Source organism: Protopterus annectens, chromosome 11.part0 (assembly GCF_019279795.1).
Source record: "Protopterus annectens isolate FY-2018-M chromosome 11.part0, PAN1.0, whole genome shotgun sequence".
In the NCBI taxonomy this organism is placed as follows: Eukaryota; Metazoa; Chordata; order Ceratodontiformes; family Protopteridae; genus Protopterus; species Protopterus annectens.
Window position 1 is genome coordinate 360,789,430 of NC_056745.1, and position 20,220 is coordinate 360,809,649.

The following is a 20,220-nucleotide window of genomic DNA, read 5'->3' on the forward strand; positions in this document are numbered from 1 at the left end:
TCCACAGACCTCGGGGCCGAGTGTTGAACTTTTGTCAGTTACCGAGCCTCGAGTCTTGGAACCGGTGACAGAGCTTCCTCCTCCTGTACTTTTGAGGTCAACTCCGTCTTCGATTCCTTCGACGCGTTCTTCTAGGCCCCTCTCCGACACCGATGTAGACCGCGTGGTGCAGAAATTGATGGAGAATACGGCGTTGTCCAAACTCATCTCTGTCTCCTCCCAGTTGGTGTCGAGACTCGAAGGCCTTCCCTTATCTCCATCTGTTCCTCCTCCAAAGCCTATCCAGTCTTCGGAGCCGGGAGAGGCTGATCTAATGATTGTGGAGCCCTCGGTGCCGGAACCGTCTTTTTCTCGGTCGGCACCGTTCACCTCGACTCCGACGGACCCAGTACCGGAGTCGCGGAGCCGAAGATCCATCCTTGGATCGGGGACCGAGAGTCGGACCGACGTTTCGGTTCCGACTCTCCCTCTCGGAGCCTCGGCTCGGATCAACTCTGCTCCGTCCTCGGGGTCGATGCCATCGGTTCCTGTCTCGGGGATTCCTCAGTTTTCTTCGGAACCGAGGGATACCTCGACTCGGGACCCGGGGGCCTTCGACCTCATGAGGAAGGTGTTGTCGACTCAGACAACCACTTCAGCAGAAACAGCTTCTCCTTCCCATAAGGGTCCGTTATCCTCCTCTGCATCCACGGCTACATCTAAGCGTCGAGCACCAGTGTCTCAGCCACCCCCAGAGGGTGCCCCCTCTTCCTCGGAGGCTTCATCGGATGCTCCCCCCAAGGAAGTTCCGAGGAAAAGATTGTGTAAGAGGAGACACTTGGATTCTCCACAAGAATCCTTGACATCGGACACTGACTTAGATGAGTCAGAAGGGTCCCCAAAATCACCCTCACTCCTTTTCTGACATCCTGGAGATCCTAAAACAGAGAGGTGATTGGCAAGCCCTACCCCCTTCTGAGGATGAGTCAGTCTTGCTGAAGGCATTCGGTGCTCGCCCTTCCTCCTCCTGGGTCACTCCGCCCTTCGATGAGTTGATGGAATTGATTGCTCGAAGGGCATGGGAGACACCTGACACGGTGGAGCCAGTCCCTAGAAAGCCTAATAAATATATTACTGCCCCACAAGACGAGGCTTATCTCACAAAGGGAGTTCCAGTGGACGCTATGGTGGTGGCAGCGGCCACGAAAAAGGAGATGTCTGAATCTTCCTCATCTGTCCATCCGCCTAACAGAGATTCTAGGACTATGGACAGGTATGGGAAGTGCATTTTTAGTTCAGCGGCTTTTTCCATGCGATCCCTGAACTATTTGACCCATTTCACACGGTTACAGAGGGATCTAATCAAAGAGTTGCGAGATACCCTCCAGGGTACTATAGATGCTGCTGTCTCGGAGAAAGTTACAGCACAACTCAATACCCTTACATCTATTGCGAACTCGTCCATGAGGCTGATCTCATACGCAGCCGAAGGATCGAGTAGGGCTGCGACTTCAGCGATTGCTCTTCGTAGACAATCCTGGATGCGCTTATGTTCCTTTGCAGAAGCCTTCAAGTCTTCCTTTACTAACGCCCCATTTGATGGTGCCACTCTCTTTGGCCCAAAAGTAAAGGAGACCCTTACCCGGTGTGAGCAAGAGGGAAAGACTCTGTCTGCTGTCGGAGTCCGTTTTTCCATCCCATCCAGACCGTACCCCAAAGGGCAACGTGGTGGAAAAATGTGGTTTCGAAAACCCCAAGGCTCTTTCCCAGGCACACAGGGTGATGCCCCCTCTAGAGGCAGAGGAGGGGCCAGAGGTGGAAGACGCCGCACTGGCGGCAGAGGGGGTCCGCAAAACCAAGGTGACAGGGATACACTCCCCGGGAAACCTTTCCAGCACTCCTGAGAGGAGGCCCGACTGTCCTGCTCTGGAGGCAGTCAGGGGTCGCTTAGCTTTATACCCTCAGGCCTGGCAAAGTCTTACATCAGACAATTGGGTAAAAAGCATTGTTACCAGAGGTTACAGAATTCCTTTCCTATTGCCCCCAATTCCGCAGAAAAGACTCCCAGATGTACCTCCCATCTGCGAGGCCCTGCAGCTATAGAAATTTCAAAGCTGCTAGAAAAAAGTCATCCAACCAGTCCCAGCGGACCAAAGAGGATTCGGAACTTACTCAAGGTTCTTTTTAGTTCCAAAAAAGACAGGGGACTGGAGGCCAATTCTGGACCTAAGCAAACTCAATACCTTCATCAAGAAAGAAAAGTTCCGGATGGTCACGCTTCAATCGATCCTTCCATTCTTACAGAAGGACGACTGGATGTGCTCAATAGATCTAAAGGACACGTACTACCACATCAAAATGACCAGGGCGTCCAGGGATCACTTGCGCTTCCGGCAGGGAGCCAGTCACTTTCAGTTTCGAGCCCTGCCCTTTGGTCTGACCTCAGCCCCCAGGGTTTTCACCAAATGTATGGCAGTGGTAGCGTCTCACTTGAGACGCCTGGGATTCCAGGTGTTTCCATATCTGGACGACTGGCTCCTTTCTGCTACCACCGAGCGTCGACTGATTCAGGCCAGGGATTACACACTACAACTCTTGTGTTCATCTCGGAATTTCCGTAAATTTCGAAAAATCTTTATTACAGCCATCACAGCATATCTCATTCATAGGAGCAGAATTGGATACGTGTTGCTTAATCCTAAGGCTTCCTCCAGAAAGAATAGCCTCCCTACATATCCATATATCTCTTCTCCTGTTATCCAAAAATTCCCCAGCAAAACTGGTTCTGAAGGTTTTGGGTCTCATGGCAGTTTCCCTCATTGCGATACCCTTGGGAAGACTGCACATGAGAGTTCTTCAATGGCTACTGTTTGCACAATGGTCGTTCCAACAGTTACCCCTGACACACGAAATTCACATCACGAACATCTGCAAATCGCACCTGTCTTGGTGGCTTCAGACTTGCCATCTCTCCAGCGGAAGACCATTTGTGCTACACACGCCGACAGCTACGGTGACCACGGACGCTTCCCTGATAGGGTGGGGGGGCATCTTTCAGGGACAGACAGTCCAAGGCGAATGGACCAAATTGGAGTACAATCTGCACATCAATGTTCTAGAGATGAGGGCAGTGTTTCTAGCGTTGCAACACTTTTCTCCCCTTCTTCCTCTAGGGACCATTGCAGTTCAGTCGGACAACATGTCCGTAGTCTGGTACATAAACAAACAGGGGGGAACCAAGTCTTATCAACTATGCAGAGAGGCCATGAGAATCTGGCAATGGGCAGAGTCCACGGGTCGCTTTCTGATAGCAACGCACATCCCGGGGTTATCCAACGTCATAGCGGACAGGTTGAGCAGAGCCATCCTGTTACCTCACGAATGGTCCCTCAAACAATCAATTGCGAAGGAAAGTTTTCGCAAGTGGGGCCAGCCTTGCTGCGATCTGTTTGCGTCTCCAATGAATGCCAAATGCAGAAGCTATTTTGCCCTATTACCCCCTCCAGGGGAAGTCCCCAGGGACGCTCTGGTTCACGATTGGCCCCTGGGTCTCCTGTACGCTTTTCCTCCTATTCCCCTGATTGCAAAATTTCTACAGAAAGCCAACAACCTGCAAAGGACAATAATCCTCATTGCCCCATTCTGGCCTCGTCAAATTTGGTTTCCCTTTCTTCTAGCACACTGAATTCGGGAACCCTGGATCCTGGACCCGGAGCCGGATCTGCTGACCCACTCATCAGGGGCTCCCCACCCGTCGCTACTCTCCCTCAGGCTAGCAGCTTGGCTGCTCCGCTTCCCTTCTTAGCCAGGTCTGATCTTCTTTCCCCTGCAGTTCAAAATATTCTGGTGGCTTCTCATAAAGCTTCCACTACAAAGATTTACACTAGTAAATGGAAGCGTTTTGTACACTGGGCAACTACACAACAATTGGATCCCGTAATAGCCCCTCTTAACAGAGTCTTGGAGTTTTTAACCGAACTATTCCACCAAGGAGCTTCTCCTGCCACTTTGAGAGTGCAATTGGCTGCCATTTCAAACTTTCATGTGGGAGAAAATGGGGCTCCTATTATGGCTCATAGACTTTGTAAGGCCTTTCTAAAAGGATCTTTCCATATTAGGCCACCAGTAATTCCTACATCACCTTGGAATTTGAACCTTCTATTATCACAGCTAATGCTACCACCCTTTGAACCAGCCTCTTCCTGTTCTTTGAAGTTTTTGTCATGGAAAACCCTTTTTCTGGTAGCTATCACATCGGCGAGACGGGTATCGGAACTTCAAGCTCTTTCCGTTAAACACCCATATTTGATCTTTCACCCTGATAGAGTATCTCTTCGCACTAATCCATCCTTTCTTCCCAAAGTTTGCTCTAATAATATTAATCAGTCCATTGAGCTCCCCACTTTTTTCAAGAACCATTCCAATAAGTTGGAATATATGTTACACAAGTTAGATGTTCATAGACAACTCAGGTTTTACTTGGATAGAACAAAGGATCACAGAAAAACAGACCAGCTCTTTATAGCCTTTGCAGACAGCAGAAAGGGTATGGCAGTTACGAAACGAACCCTTTCCAAATGGCTTTCCGATTGTATTATTTTTGTTTGTACTGCCTCTGAGCAGAATTTACCTGTCAAGCCCAAAGGGCATTCTACAAGATCAATATCTACATCCCTGGCTCATGCAGCCCGCCTACCGTTGGACACTATTTGTGCGGCTGCCACTTGGTCTAAACCACATACATTCATTACTCATTACAAAGTAGATAGGATTTCCAGGGACAGGGCAACCTTTGGTTCCACTGTGCTCAGGAACGTTCTCCCGTGAGTTCCTCAGGAACATGGAGCTAGGGACGCTACCCAGGTGTAAGAACAAACGGCGAGATTGAACACTCTCACATATAGAAGTTATGTCCTTACCATAACGTTTCATGTGGAGTGTTCATCTCGCCTTTGTTCTTACATTCCCACCCTCCAACCCTCAGGAAGAACGTCCAGTTTAGGTGTCTGGTTTGGTTCTCCCGCTTCTGCCTTTGTTCAGTTGTTGTGGCTGTGTTTCAGCTATGTTTTTGCATGAATGTGTTATATTCTCTTCCGTTGACTTCTGGTTTGCTTGCAAACTAGATCTGAGGTAAAGGCAGAGGGGGATTGTGGGAGATAGGTTGGTCTCGAGCTTCTTCTCGATGCAGAGCTTTGCCAAGCGGCCGACACAGAGCCGAGGATCGGCTCCGAACCCAGGTGTAAGAACAAAGGCGAGATGAACACTCCACATGGAACGTGATGGTAAGGACATAACTTCTATTTAGGTCTTATCAAAAAACAGTCTCTGTAGAAATAAAACTGAAACCAAAGATCCTTCCAGCCAAGGCACCTTTAGAAATGTCTGTAAGATAAGCTACTTACTCCTAAGTGATAAATTGGCAAGCTTCAAATCCACACCAAACCCAGTTAACTCCACTGAATACGCAGAAATGTACACCACCACACTATAACCAGTATGTAAACAGCTGCATAGATGCAGCTGTATACTACAGGAACAAGTGCAGGGCAAACCCCAGAAACAAACTCATGTGGTTGGAACCATTATATTAACAAGCTTTTTGTAGTAAAAGGAAAAGAATTTTGACCAAAAGTAAGAAGAGCAATTCCCAGAATATTAGAGCCCTTGTCTCTGAAATAAACCAACTCAGGAGCTTAATAAAATGCAATAAAGCACAGTTTGAGGCTAAAATAGCTACTCAAGTCAAAGATAATCACAAGGCATTTTTAGTTAGGTTTGTAATCTCAAAAGCATGATGCAGCAATGCGCTGAACTGATTGTGAGCAATGTTACCTACACTGAGGCTGAAGATGTAACTAACCTTCTTGACGATAAATTTAGCTCAAACTTTACCACTCTTTCCCCTCCATCTGTCCCCGAAGATACTGCATTGATTGGTCCTGACAGTATCCCTGGATGCATCTTAAATATCATGAAGCATGATTTATCCACACCCATAAAACACTGTTCAGTCTTGGCCTCCATACAGGTTTTGTACTATTGAATGGAGAACAGCGACAGTCATCCCCCTTCATAAGGGAGGACCTTCTGTGACTCCCCATCACTGGCCCATTAATCAAGGAGCCTCAATCCTCACCAGTGGCAGCAGTGAGGGATGTAGAGACTAGGAGGATGAGAGGTCCACACACAGTAAAGTGCAATTTCCCTTAATAGCACACGGAGATCACAGTCAGTCTGAGGCTTGTTTCTACCTCTTTCTCGATCCCCAATAAGACTTCCAGCTGGCACAGCCATGGAGTTGAAATCTCAGCTGAGTGACTAAGCCAAGACCTCCAGCACCCTCTCTGTCCAACCAGTGCTTCATGTCCATGCCCATGTAACTGACACACACACACACTCTGAGGTTTGATTTGTACACACACACACACACACACACACACACACACACACACACACACACAAACACACACCTGGGAAAGACTGACACAGCTTTACTAGCTATGCCCCCTTCTGCCCAGTCTCTAAGGAAGTTTTATATGCTACCAGTCACTCCTTATCGCCTACTTTAAGGCCCATAGCAAAGGGTGTCCAATCTTACTGTGTAATGTTACTATTAATCCAAATGGTAGTGTGCCAAGAGCAAGGCTAGTAGGAGTGGCTTACACAGTGGAACCAAATAGATATACAAGCATTCTAACAGCTTAAATATCTCTAGACAGACCAACCACAATCAAATGATTTAAATATATTTAATAAATAATAAAATAGAAAAACAAGACAATACTAAATATGTATTCACAATGACTTCAGAGTTCAAAATCACAGGAAATAATTAAAACAACATTGCAGGACAGTCTCAAATACAGAAAACATACAAACTAATCTTTACTATATTCCTTACTGAATCTAAAATAAATTGCTGTACCCTAGTTAACTTAGAACTAGGCAAGACAGATGTGATGAGTGGATTTTCCCAGCTGATGCTGCCAGATCAAATACAAAATGCACTGTCTCTCTCTCTTTCTCTCAGAGAGTTCTTAAATTAATATCTCAAATATTGCTGCTAGGATTCTTGCAAGATGACATCACTTTTGTCATCTGACTATCCCACGTGAAAATCCCCCATTGCTAGAATTTACCATCATTTAGCATCTCCCTGTGAAAATGCATAAACAGGGGCCTTCTTAGATCTTTTGTCAAATGGTGGAAGTTGTAAAATTATATTCCTCCAAATGTAAAGACAATACAAAAAACTTATAGTTCTAGATATTGTCTGCTACTGCACTGAAACTGAGAGATAAAGTTAACTTTTGTTTAAGGCCCAGCTATAAAGTAACTTAACCTCAACCATTCTTCCGAAGTTTGTCTCCCCTGTTAAAATGCATATTTCTAAACATTTACAACAGTGTAAAAAAATATTTCTTCAGCAGACGTCTATACAATATGACATACAGTTTTAATACATTTGCAACACAACACATCAGTCATGTTGCTATTCACAAATGACACACAACCACTTACAAAAATCCAGACAGCTGTGCTGTCAGTATCTCCTTCTGTCACACGTCTATATAAAGCATATTAATATTCACAAATGACCTATAGTTATTTACAAAATTCCAGATAGGCTGGCAATATTTCCTTTTGTGACACCTTCCACCGACTCGAGTCTGATGCCAGACTTGTAGGCAACATCAAGGAAAGACTCATCATGGATTTAATCATTCTGGACATAGGGAACCCCCAAACACTAGACCTGTCTCAGTTTGGCTCCATCAAGGGCAGGTCGTGCTTACTCAACATGGTGATTTCTTTTTTTCTGAAAATGTCACCAAAGCAATGAATGAAGGCAAAGTGTTATACACCATATATCTCAACCTGGCCAAAGCTTTTGACACAGTTCCCCCCTCAAACATATTAGAAAAGTTAAGTAAACTGGGAATAAATTCCTGTGTCACCTGCTGGATTACTAGCTGGCTCACAGGTAGGATGTAGGTAATCAGAATAGGGAAAGTTACTTCCACAGAGAAACCAATCACAACTGGAGTCCCTCAGAGTTCAGTGCTGGGACCTCTCCCATTTGGCATCTACTTTTCTGAAGTAAAAGCCAATACCAAAGGGCTTTGGCTGACTCAGTTTGCAGATGACTGCAAACTAAGAGTAGTTTTTGAATCCCCAAATGACTTTGCCATTTTGCAGGAAGGTTTGTCTCAAATAAATAACTGGTGTCAGTCATTGTCTGAAACTAAATGCCAAAAATGCATTATTGTATCCTTTGGAAAGTCTTCTAACACAGGGAACTACCACATTGACAATATGCCCCTAAGAGCCAACCGTGTTGGTCAGGATTTGGGAGTTTGTCGACAGTGACCTAACATTTGACCAGTGGTGTCTATTTTTGTTAGAAAGTCCTTCTATATTGCACAGCTTATAACCCCCCTCCCCCGTTTGTAGAAGGAAGTAGTAGTCCACAAAAATGTAAAACCGATGGGCCAAAAAAGATCCATACAGACGATAAAGTGGACCACTGAGAAATAAATTGTGTATTGTTAATATTATGCAAGAAGCCCAGAATTTCCAGGTAAAAGACATACAAAAAGATTGAGAGAAATAAGAGGAAAGAAAAATACAATAAAAACTGTCAGAAGCTTCAAATAAAAATTTCTGTTCATTAATACAACAGATCCATGAAAAACACTATCTAGACCAAGAAACCTTATGCTGTTTGGAAAAAGAAGTGACTGGGGAAGTGCGAAATTTTAAAGAACAAAATTTAGAGATGTTTGAAGGGTATAAAAAAGAAATATGGACATGGGAAAGAAAGAGAGATCTGGTGTGGCGAAATATTTATGCAAAGAAGAAAGCCAAATTAATCAACACAATGAAGGCAGCCCCAAAGATATTTGAAGAGAAATACAGGCAAAGGTATCCAGATATGGAAAATGTCATAATAAAAAAATAACATAGCAACAAATAAATGTGGAACAGAAGATTAGTCAAGTAGAAGTTATATAAAAAAAAAAAAAAAAAAGCTGAAATTATGAAATATTTGTGAAGTGAAGGATTCGGTGTAGAAAGTCTAATACAGGTTGTATCACAGCATGATGGAACAATTAGTCCCCAAAGTTAGGAGAAACAAGAGGAGTAGGAGACATCTGAAGAAGAAATATGGACATGGGAAAGAAAGAGATTTATTATGGTGCAATATTTATGCAAAGGAGAAAGCAAAACTAATCAGTGCAAAAAGAGCAGCACCAAAGATATTTGAAGAGAAATACAAGCAAAGACATCTGGATATGGAAAATTTTATATACAAAAAATAAGAAAACGGAGGAAAAGTAGAAAAGAGGATTATTAATGCAGACGTTAAAGAAATAGAAACTGAGGTTATGGGTTACTTGCAAAATGAAGGATTTAGTGTAGAAAATTTAACTTGGATAACAACACAATAGGGTAGAGTAATGGACACCTAAATTAAGGAGAAACCATTGGAGGGGGAAGCTTCTAATCAGTTGACATATGGAGATGCTTTGGAGCCCTCCCATAGGAAGTCAGCACAAACATTCAGTTGGAGCTATATAGCAAGGGAACGAACAGGAAACTGTGGCAACTCTGACAGTCAATGTCGTGGAGTGATAGGCCAGTGAGTTCTCATATGAAAGACCAACGGATGACACAGGGCAAAACTGAAGAGAACATGACACATGAAGATGCTCTAGAACTTTCTATAAAATGCCCACAGGAAATGGAAAACAAAGACTGTGCCCTCACTTTAGAAGAACATGATCTAAGAGAAGAGTTGCTTGATTTAAGAGGTGGATAGACATATTAAGATCAATGAAAGAAGTAGACTGTAGAAAGGAGGTCAGTAAAACTCAAAATGTTAGAAGTTTAATAAAAACAAATGAGCACAGTAACTAGGACTGTCCATAGAGATTCATGTGATTATAACAGAAAAAAACAGAATACATTACTGTGCAGCCAAATTAATAAAGTCCTACCATAAGAACACAGAGTAGTAATGGAAAGGACAGGAAGAAGTCGAATGCATTTGTGGGAGTATTGAATAGAGAAATATAAAGCAATTAAGAAAAGAAGTGTCACTGTTAGAAGAGGATAGAAGAGGGAACAGATAAACAAAAATACTCAGAAAGATAGACCTAATAAAAGCAATGCACAGTATTATAATAGAGCAGGATTTATCGTCACTATCGCAAGTAATAAACTAAAAATATCAGCACAGGCAGAAAAGCTTAGAAGATAAGTAGATAAATATTAAGGAAAAGCACAAAATAAGCAACTTATTGATGAACCAAAAAGTTTTATAGTGAATGGGAAAAAAGGTAAAGGAATTGAAAAACCTCAAAAACGAAAAACTAGATACATTTTGGAGAAATATATATGAGGATCCTGTGGAACATAAAGATGCTAAATGGATAGAAGTAAAAGAAAGAATGAATAAGGTCAAATGTACAGGATATGAAATGGGATGAAGTAACGGCCAAAGAGATTGAAACAAAGTTAAGAAAAGCCCCTAATTGGAAAACCCCAGGCTCAAATGCAGTACCTAACTTCCAACTAAAAGTATTAACTTCTTTGCACAAAGATTTAACCATGAGTAAGAATTATGTATATGCACACCCCGAATAGACACCAGCCTGGATGGCAACAGGAAAAAACAATACTCCTACTTGAGTGAACTTGCAAGCTACCCTAAAAATTATAGACCAATAAATTGCCTTCTGACGACGTATAAACTATACACCTGCATTGATGTCAACAGAGTTTATAGTTATTTAAAAGAAAACTCAATTATGGCAATAGAACAAAAGGGGTAGTAAAAGAAAGTCATTTGGAAGAAAGGATCGTTTGTTGTTAGTCATAGTGGAGAACTATAAAAAGGGGAAGAATTTAAGTCTGGCATGGATAGACTACAAAAAAGTATTTGACAGTATCCCACATTCATGGATAAAGGAGTGCTTAAAAATGTGTAAGATAGACCCTACAATGATAATCTACAACACAGCGACCATGAAACAGTGGCAAATCACTTTGCAGTTAAGCCGTGATAAAACACAAATTATTATTCCAGGGATAAAAATTCAAAGGGGCATATTCCAGGGTGACTCTTTCACAGCTGCTCTTTTGCCTTGCCCTTAACCCATTAAGCTGTCTGCTTAACAAATTAGGTCATGGCTATAATTTGGCTCCCAGAAAGCAACAAATTGTGAAGAATTCTCATCTTCTCTTTGTAGATGATTTAAAACTGTATAGCTCATCAGATGAGAAACTGAAAGCACAACTGCAAGTAGTCAAAACTTTTTCAGATTATATAAGAATGTCCATTTTGCTCTTGATAAATGTGCAAAAGCAACCTTTAAAGCAAGAAAGCTGCAGCACCAAGAAAACATCAGTTTTGGACAAGAATGTAATGTAAAAGAACTTGAGCAAGAGGGAGTGTATAAATATTTGGGAATTGATGAAGGAACAACAATAAAACATGAGCAAATGTGAATAAAACTCAGAAGGAATATTTTAGAAGACTTAAATTAATCCTGAAAACAGTGTTGACTTCTAGGAGCAAAATTCAAGCTATAAACCAATTTGCTTTTCCTGTCCTAACTTACAGTTTTGGAGTGACTGACTCACCCCAAAACATGTTGGATAGATTAGACAGGAAAACAGGAAGGATGCTTCATGTTCATTAAATGATTTATAAAAATCAGTGCATACCAAGATTATATATTGTCTGTTATGAAGGAGGTATAGGCCTCCTCGAAATTGATTACATGTATACAGCTGCAATCGTGGGTCTGCATACATATTTGCTGACCTCACAAGACCCAAACTTCGTGAAAGTTTTGAAACGTGAGGAGAATAAATCTAAAATGACTTCTCTGGTTAGACTAGCACAAGCCTATCGGCATCAAGCAGGAATGGAAATCAAACCAGAAGTAAATAAAAATCAGGCAGCAACTGAATGTGCCAGAAAACAAAAGAAAGAATATAAGGTGAGGGATCAGATGAGAAGGCAAGAAATGTGGAAATGCATAAATATAGTTGCAAGTATAGAAAACTACTGGAACAACCTCGTGTTGTTTTGGATTGAACTCAGGAATGGTTAAGGAGAGATGAATTCAAACCAAAAGATGAAAGGTTAATATTGGCGGCCCAAGATAGTGGATTTAAGTACATGTTGGTTTATAAAAGTCCATTGAACATGCGGGAGAAACAGACAAATGTAGGTTTTGTAAAACAGAATAGGAAACTCTTGCACACGTTGTTGCTGGCTGTGACATACTTAAGGCAGAAAAAGGACTGTATACTGAAAGGCATAATAATGTGGCAAGACTGTTGCACTGGGAGTTGTGTAAACATCATAATATTGAAGTAGCTAAAAAAAAAAAAAACACTGGAAACATGAGACACAAAGCATCATAGAAAATGCTGAAATCTACATCACATGGGATCACCCATTGCCAGCGAGAAAACCAGATATAGTAGTCCATGAAAAGAAAACAATAGTAGCATTGATCATTGAAATCACCACAACCAATGACTTGTCTACAGAGAGAGACAAAGTCATAAAATACCAGTATTTGCAGGCAGAAACAAGAGCAATGTGGAAGAAAGATACCCAGACAGTTCCAGTAGCAGTAGGAGCAACTGGTCTTATAAAAAAGAATCTACAATCGTATTTAGATATGTTACCAGTACATGCAACTCTGTACGAATTGCAGAAGGGAGTCATTACTGGGCACATTGTGGGTGTTGGGAAGAGCATTTCTGGCTGACATCAAAGTCTGAAAAAATTCTAATTTCATGAACTCTAATCATAGTTTGATTTAGGGATGGGGTCCATTTCCATCATGGTATTAGAAACCCAAAAGATATGGAGAAATTAGAAAAGCGAGATACCTTATTAAAAGGATACATGGCCCGAACGACAAGTCCTACATGTACCGATTCAAAGCCCAGTCATTATACTCTGTATCCTACAGACTGCTAATTGACAGTGTACAAGGCATCCTCCAGCCCATTACTGATAGATTCACTGCACATCAGCAAGTTAAATGGAATCAGAAATACTCTGCCTTGTAATCTAAACCTCTTTTGAAACAACAACAGAATGGTTTGGAGAGACATATTTAACTGATACCGCTGCTGTGGAACAAACTCCCCATCCACTTAAAACAAAGTTCATCCTTGTCCATTTTCAGGTGCAACATACATCTCTGGATGGGAAAGGAAATATTTACCCCAAGACTGCCTGTTTACTACTAACAGTCAGATGCAACTACTAAGTGCTTTATCCCATGCATGGATTCCCTCAAATTATCTATAGTGTGATCCTATTTAATCTCATTAGGGGTAATATATAATTATCTACTGTGGGATGGATGAGGCCATAAAGTCCAGTCTATAACCAAAGGGGATAAATTATTTTGAGTACAAAAAGAGGAACTAAATAGGCTGAAAATGACCCTTAAGAGTAGCTAGCCTAGTACTTGCCAATGAACCTATGAATAGATTCATTAGACATGGTTTGGGGATCTTTTTTAATAGGGATGAAAGTCTAATGAGTTCAGTCTAGACAAACAGGCACAAGCATATAAATATTGAGGAAATGAAAGCCCTACAGACTTTTCACCACCTCTGGTCTCCAGGAAACCTAACTAATTGTGACAGACCACACCACTATAGGGGTGTATCAAGAAACAGGGGGGGGGGTCCTGCTATCCCTGAGGTTAGCTGCGACTGCTTGGAATATTGCGATGAACCACATTCTTTTTCTTCAAGCAAATTACATCCTATCAGAGTTGAATTCAATGGTAGATTACCCAAGCAGATGCAAGGCAGGCTGTTGTGAAGGGATGCTGAACCAGAGGTCTTCCTGCAGATTGCCCATCAGTAGATAACTCCCCAGACAGATCTTTTGCCTCCGGTTTCAGCTGGCAGTTAATACTGTTTTACTCCTGAATTCTATTCAGTGAAACATGGAAAAATGGACATCTTATCTGTCTCATGAAAAGGAATTTTTTTATGCCTCCCTCCCTCACTCTCACACCCATTACAAAGGTCCTTCGAAAAATTAGGAATAACAATCAAAAAAATGCTGCTAGTCACTTCCTTTTGGTGCAAACAACCTTGATTTTCCCTTCTTTTTCATCTAGCCAAGGGCATTCACCACAAGGTACACTTCAGGATGGACCTATTCACACAGCCGAATGACGCTCCCTTATTCATCTGAACAACAGACTCCCAAGTTGATCGTTTAGATGGTAGTTTTCTATTTATTCTGTGGATGTGCTACAAGTAGTAAAGGTGGCAAGGAAACCTGATACAAGAACATCTGATTTCCAAATGGAAAAGATTTTGTCTGGTGACATAAGAGGACAGGACCCTTGTCTGGGAACTCCAGTTACCCTCAAATACTTTTGTGAGCTGCTCAAGTTAGGGTTGGCATACTCAGCTGTCAAGGGGCATCTTTCAGCCATTTCTGTTGTTTACCTTTGAATCCCCCTCTTTCTTCTTAGTAAGAGTTCAGGCAGTTCTTGAAAGGCATCTTTCATTTCAGGCCTCCAGGAAAATCCGATTATCCTTCTTGGGACTTAAACTATATCTTAGGAAAGTCTTCCCCATTTTGAACCAGCTTCTGTTTCTTTAAAGTACTGTACTTGGAAGGCAGTCTTGTTAGTGACTTTGACATGTGCTAAAAGAGAGTAAAAGCTTCAAACTGTTATGATCTGTCTTTCCTTTCTTTGAGTTTCTTAAGGACATGGTTCTTATCTTCCCTTTATACCTAGAGTAATAAATGAAATGTCTTTAAACCAGTATATTTTATCTTCCTTTTTGTCCTAAATCTCAAAATGGTGGTTGAGGGTATGAATTCTTTGGGTCTATATTATATCCTCGAACGCTTAAAAAAGCGAACGCTGGTTGATCAAACTTATTTTCGCGAAACTGCAAAATATCGAAGCAGCAGAAACTCGCATTTTTTTCTAGGGAAAGAATTCGGTTGTCCGTTTCTGTTGCTTCGGTATTTTCAGTGTTATGGTGGAAAGTTACCGGTTGGATTCAGGTAAGTGTGCGATTGTGTGGATGTGAGTGTTAGGGTGATTTAGGTGAGTTAGGGTTAGGGCTCGGGTTAGGTGTGTATGCGATTGAGTGGACATGAGGGTTAGGGCGGATTTAAGTGAGTTAGGGTTAGGGAGCGGGTGAGGTGAGTGTGCGATAGTGACAGACCTTAGGGTTAGGGTTTGGGTTAAGGTTAGTGGGTAGTTAGTGGTGTGTGCATAGTTTAGTGTAGGGTTAGGTATCAGATTTTAGGTGTAAGTGTGTGGATTTCTGTTTGTTTGGTGTGCTTGTGTTGTGTGTATGTGTTTTGGATCAGCGATTTTTTTTCCCTGGGAAAAAAAATCGCTGATCTGACAGTTCGAGATTGTAAGCTTTCGCTTAAATCAGGTCAATCAATCAGCGTTCGCTTTTTTAAGCGTTCGATGATATAATATAGACCCGAATTCTTCATCTGACTGATGTTCACAGATCCAGCTTGGACAACTAAGGTCATCAGAAAATTTATAGGTTCATAGATAGGTACTAGGCTATCAGCCCGAGGGCCTACGTAAGCCTAGCCAACAAGGTTCCCTGGCTTACGCCACCCAAGAAAGTTATTTTCCTGTTCCACTGTCAAGCGGAGAGACAGAAGTGATCCCCGGGGTGTATTTGACTAGTTTTCTTTGAAGAGAAAATATAGGTTCTCCAGTGTCAGAACAAACGTATCCAAATGGAGTTTTCTTGCTGTATTCTTTTGTTATTTTCCATAGTCAGAGATGTTGCCTCTTCAGGAGCATTTTTCAAGTCTAGTTTCAAGGAATATTCTGAAAGCAGCCACTTGGTCATCCATCCACATCTATACTAAGCATTATAAGGTGAACAGTTTTTCAAGAATCAGAACTAGTTTTGCCAGATCCATTCTTCCAGGGATACTGAACTGCAGTTCTGCACCTCAAACTTCTTCCAAGTCAGTATAAAACCTTTGGGAGTCTTATTAGTAATCAGTGCTATAACAGTGAATGAAGGATGTACCACAGTTGTGTAATAAGACTGTACCATAACAGTAAATGTTTGAATAGATCAGTGCTGCAGTATATGAACCCCCTCTCTTCCCTCATGTTTTATTGTTATTCTCTTCCTTTAGCCGAGGTGGATCCTTGCATAGCATACCACTTCTTTATCCTTCTATAACTGACCCCCCCCCACACACACACACACACACACACACACACACACACATTTTATCCTTTCAAGTACTAGACTTAGACAGCCTTTCTCCTGGGGCAAGAAAGATGAGGAACCTAGTGCCTGTACATCCCTTGTGTGCCAGCATGTAGTTTCTTATATGTGTGATAGGTCAGATGTTATATGCAGGCGGAAGCACACAAGCGTTTGTAAACTGGACAGACATATGGTATCCTTGGGGGGGGAGAGTACACTTATTAATAAAAACAGTATTGCAACAGTGATCTCTTTCAACTCCTACTGTTGTGGTAAGATGTTACACAGCTGTTTTTATCATTTATTATTTTTGCCTGTTTGTTCTGTTTGCTGTAGTTGTGTGTGCCAGATCATACTTTTTTCTGCTTAGATCATTATATCCTGCTTAGTAAGGAAAGGAATAAAGTTCCTGATTGTATATGCATTAAATTGTTAAAACTGTTTAATGCATTGTTTGTACCTCTTATTTTTGTACAGGGAATTGCTGGAACAGATGTTGCAAAAGAAGCTTCAGACATCATTCTTACTGATGACAACTTCTCAAGTATTGTCAAAGCAGTCATGTGGGGCCGAAATGTGTATGACAGCATTTCCAAGTTTCTTCAATTCCAGCTTACCGTAAACATAGTAGCAGTAATTGTTGCTTTCACTGGAGCTTGCTTTACACAAGTGAGTATCATAATGTATAATGGTAGTCTGATAGAGAATGTATTGGTTGGCACTGGGCTCTCTTTCTGATGTTAATGTCTCTGGCTGTCTTAGTACAATCACTCTTTTCTAAATGGTAATCGTATTCCCAGGAGTAAGAAATACACGCAATGTGCTTAACACTTGTGTCCCCTTCATTGGATCAGTCTTCTCCCTCTTTCTTCAATCCATAGTGGTTGCACCACTTTTGCTAAGCATATTCTATTTGGACTATATTGTATATTAATATCTTGCTTGATGCTGTCCATTATTAAATCCACATCTTAAGCTGGCATCTCATCATTTGTATTTCTACAGATCTGACATTGTCCATCTTGCTGCCTAGTTCTGTAATTAATTTGCTTGTATATTTCTTACTATTTGGCAGTTCTTAGCTCGGCTGCCTGCCAACCATGAAAATCTTGTTTTAGTTAATCGTCTCATTCATTCATCGTCACTGGGGTGAGAGACAGGAGAGAAGGGTCATCACAAAGGCAGTCTTCAGGGATTGTTAGGGTTTTCAGTTTTAGCCTGAGACCTGCATGCATGCTTATTCACATATAAGGACCTATTGTGATGCACACCACACCTCCATGTAACAAGATCAGTTGGCCATGCCCCATAGTAGACAAGCATCTCTGCATGATCCCAATCTCCAACAGGGATTCTACCTCACACCCAGGCATACACCCCTCCCCTCCATTCCCTTGAGAAATAGCAAGCAGATCTAAGCCTCATCATTGTTCTCCCCAATGCCCAGCTTCAACAGAGCACAATATGCTAGATGAACTTGGGTCACCTGGGTTGTATTTAAGGCTTTATACTTGTCAGTCAGTGGGTTGGTGGTTGCATTATTCTAGATCTTTAGTTAGAGATTTTTTTATCAGTTTGAAGCTAGATGTATCTTTATGCTGAAACTTACTTGTACTAACTTAGGTTTTAAAATTCATGGTCTTGTAATCTTTCCCAAGGTTTTATTAGTAAATGTTGCTCATGAAGACAAATGAAATGAGGTACTTCATTTCTACATTTTACTAGCAAAGTTGACCAACCAGAGATTGAGTTAATTAAAAAATGCATGCTTTTGTGAACACTTGTATTCAAAACAAACATAGATGCACCAGCAGGGTCTAATCATCTAGATCTGCTGTAGACTGTGCAGTAGTTGAAAATGTGTATGCTGTAGTGGAGTAATAAAATACATTAAAATAATGAATTAACTGTTATTTTCATTCTTGAAGATGGAAATCCTTGGTCAGTGAAGTATTGTTTTCCCCCTTTTTTGTAGGATTCTCCACTAAAAGCTGTTCAGATGTTGTGGGTGAATTTAATTATGGACACCTTTGCTTCTCTTGCTTTGGCCACTGAACCACCTACTGAAGCGCTTTTACTGAGGAAACCTTACGGGAGAAATAAACCACTCATTTCTCGGACCATGATGAAAAATATTTTGGGCCAAGCTGTTTATCAACTTACTGTTATTTTTACACTTTTGTTTTGTGGTAAGTGGATTATGTTGGTGTTCACTGTGTTAACTTTAAAGCCAGTCCAGTGAGGTTTATAAAAAATAACTTTAGAGCCAGTGACTTGACTGCATTATCTAGAGATTGTGATAGACTGCATAATAGGTTCTTAGACTTCGTCACAGTGACACTCTCTCAAACCATGGAAATGTTTGTGCATCAAAGAATGATGGACCTCCCCATACAAATAAAACAGTTTACTATCAAAATCTCGCACCTGCAACATGCGAGTGTTCATATTTCCAACCCAAAATGTCGGAAATCAAATTCACGAGCAGGAACATGACCAAACCAGGTATTTAAGGAAAGTCAGCAACTCAAGAATGTCGACTTTACCGAAAATACCACACTTGCGGTCAATACCTATTGACGTTTTGCAGGGGGCAAAACCCCTGCACCCCCCACACCCCCTGCTACTTATATATACAAACTCCGAGATCGTACTACAATGAGAGAAAGGGTACATTTCCCAATCCCCACTATAGTGCGGTCTGCATTCAAAATGTTGAATCCACAACAGTGAATGCTAGTGTGCATTCACTGTTGTGACTTCAACATTTTTATTTTCGATTATTTGAAGTGCTGAACTTACCTATTCAACTTTTCCTGTTCGCATGTTGTGCAAATGAGATTTTGATTGTAAACCAAATAAAATATATGTTTCTCTGTTAACATGTACACATTTGATATAACCAACACCTCTCTTAATTGATTATTCTTTAACTTTTGTTTACACATGTTCTTTGATTGTTATAATTCTGCTTTTAATGTGATTTCACATTAAAAAAAATGCCGTAGTGTTTGTTTTCACTATGCAGATGTTTACAGGCAGACTTGCGCTTCCTCTAAACAATGCTTTAGCCACTGTAGGGAGTCTGCCTACATTGTTTGAAAAACTCTGGCCTACATAATTTATCTGCTCAGGGATTCACTTCATTTTTTTTCACGGGGTTGCACCTCTTTAAGGAATCTGGTCTTTCAACTGAAATTTTGCTTAGCAGTGAAATTTCATTGCCTAACCGGGAGTAGTCCAATCTGCCAGGGTGAGATCATGTGTGGGTATTGTAGAGGGAGTAGCATTTCCTTCTTAACGCTCATTTGTTGCATTTTTTTCTGAAGAGAATTTATTCCGATTTTTTTCTATTGCTGTTTGTAAATATATTTTGATAATGGCTTGTACTTCTTTTTTTAAGAGAAGCAGAAAAGGCATCTTTCACATTTCCTACCTTTGGGCAGACCTGAGTATAATTTATACTGCATTATTTATAATGGCAGCATGTTCAACATTAGATCACTGTTGCAGTGGCTCAAGCTTTTGAAGTTGTATCCTACCAAGGATATGACCAACCGGCAGCATTTCAAAGCACCTTCCACATGATGTAACTACTAGGAGCTCAATCAGAGCTCCTTGTAAAAGGCATTGAGTACCAAAAGCTACAGAGCTTTCTTGCTGCTGAAGTGTAGTCTTTTTGTGGACTTTTTGGTACTGATAGTCAGCTAGTGATACTTTCATTACAAAATCCTTTTTTTTTTTTTTTTTTTTTAAGGAAAACTTGTGATGTTCATCATAAATCACTGCTATGGCAGCATTGGCTATATGGATTCTATCCTGCCAAGGATTTCATAGCTTCATAGGTAGGTACTAGGCTATCTGCCCGATGGCATTTAGGTTCATAGGTAGGTACTAGGCTATTGGCCCTAGGGCCTATACAAGCCTAGCCCAAAAGGTACCCTGGCTTTCGCCACCCAAGAA

The 20,220-nt window shown here is 41.3% G+C and overlaps 1 protein-coding gene across 1 annotated transcript in view; it reads left to right on the forward strand.

The window, feature by feature from the left end:
- Positions 1–20,220, forward strand: part of ATP2B1 (ATPase plasma membrane Ca2+ transporting 1) — a gene marked incomplete in the record, with an annotated part of 2,275,481 nt that overhangs the window by 1,696,824 nt on the left and 558,437 nt on the right. The window contains 2 exon segments of the mRNA XM_044087859.1: positions 16,735–16,926; positions 18,233–18,446. Coding sequence (XP_043943794.1) covers positions 16,735–16,926; positions 18,233–18,446 — 406 coding nt within the window.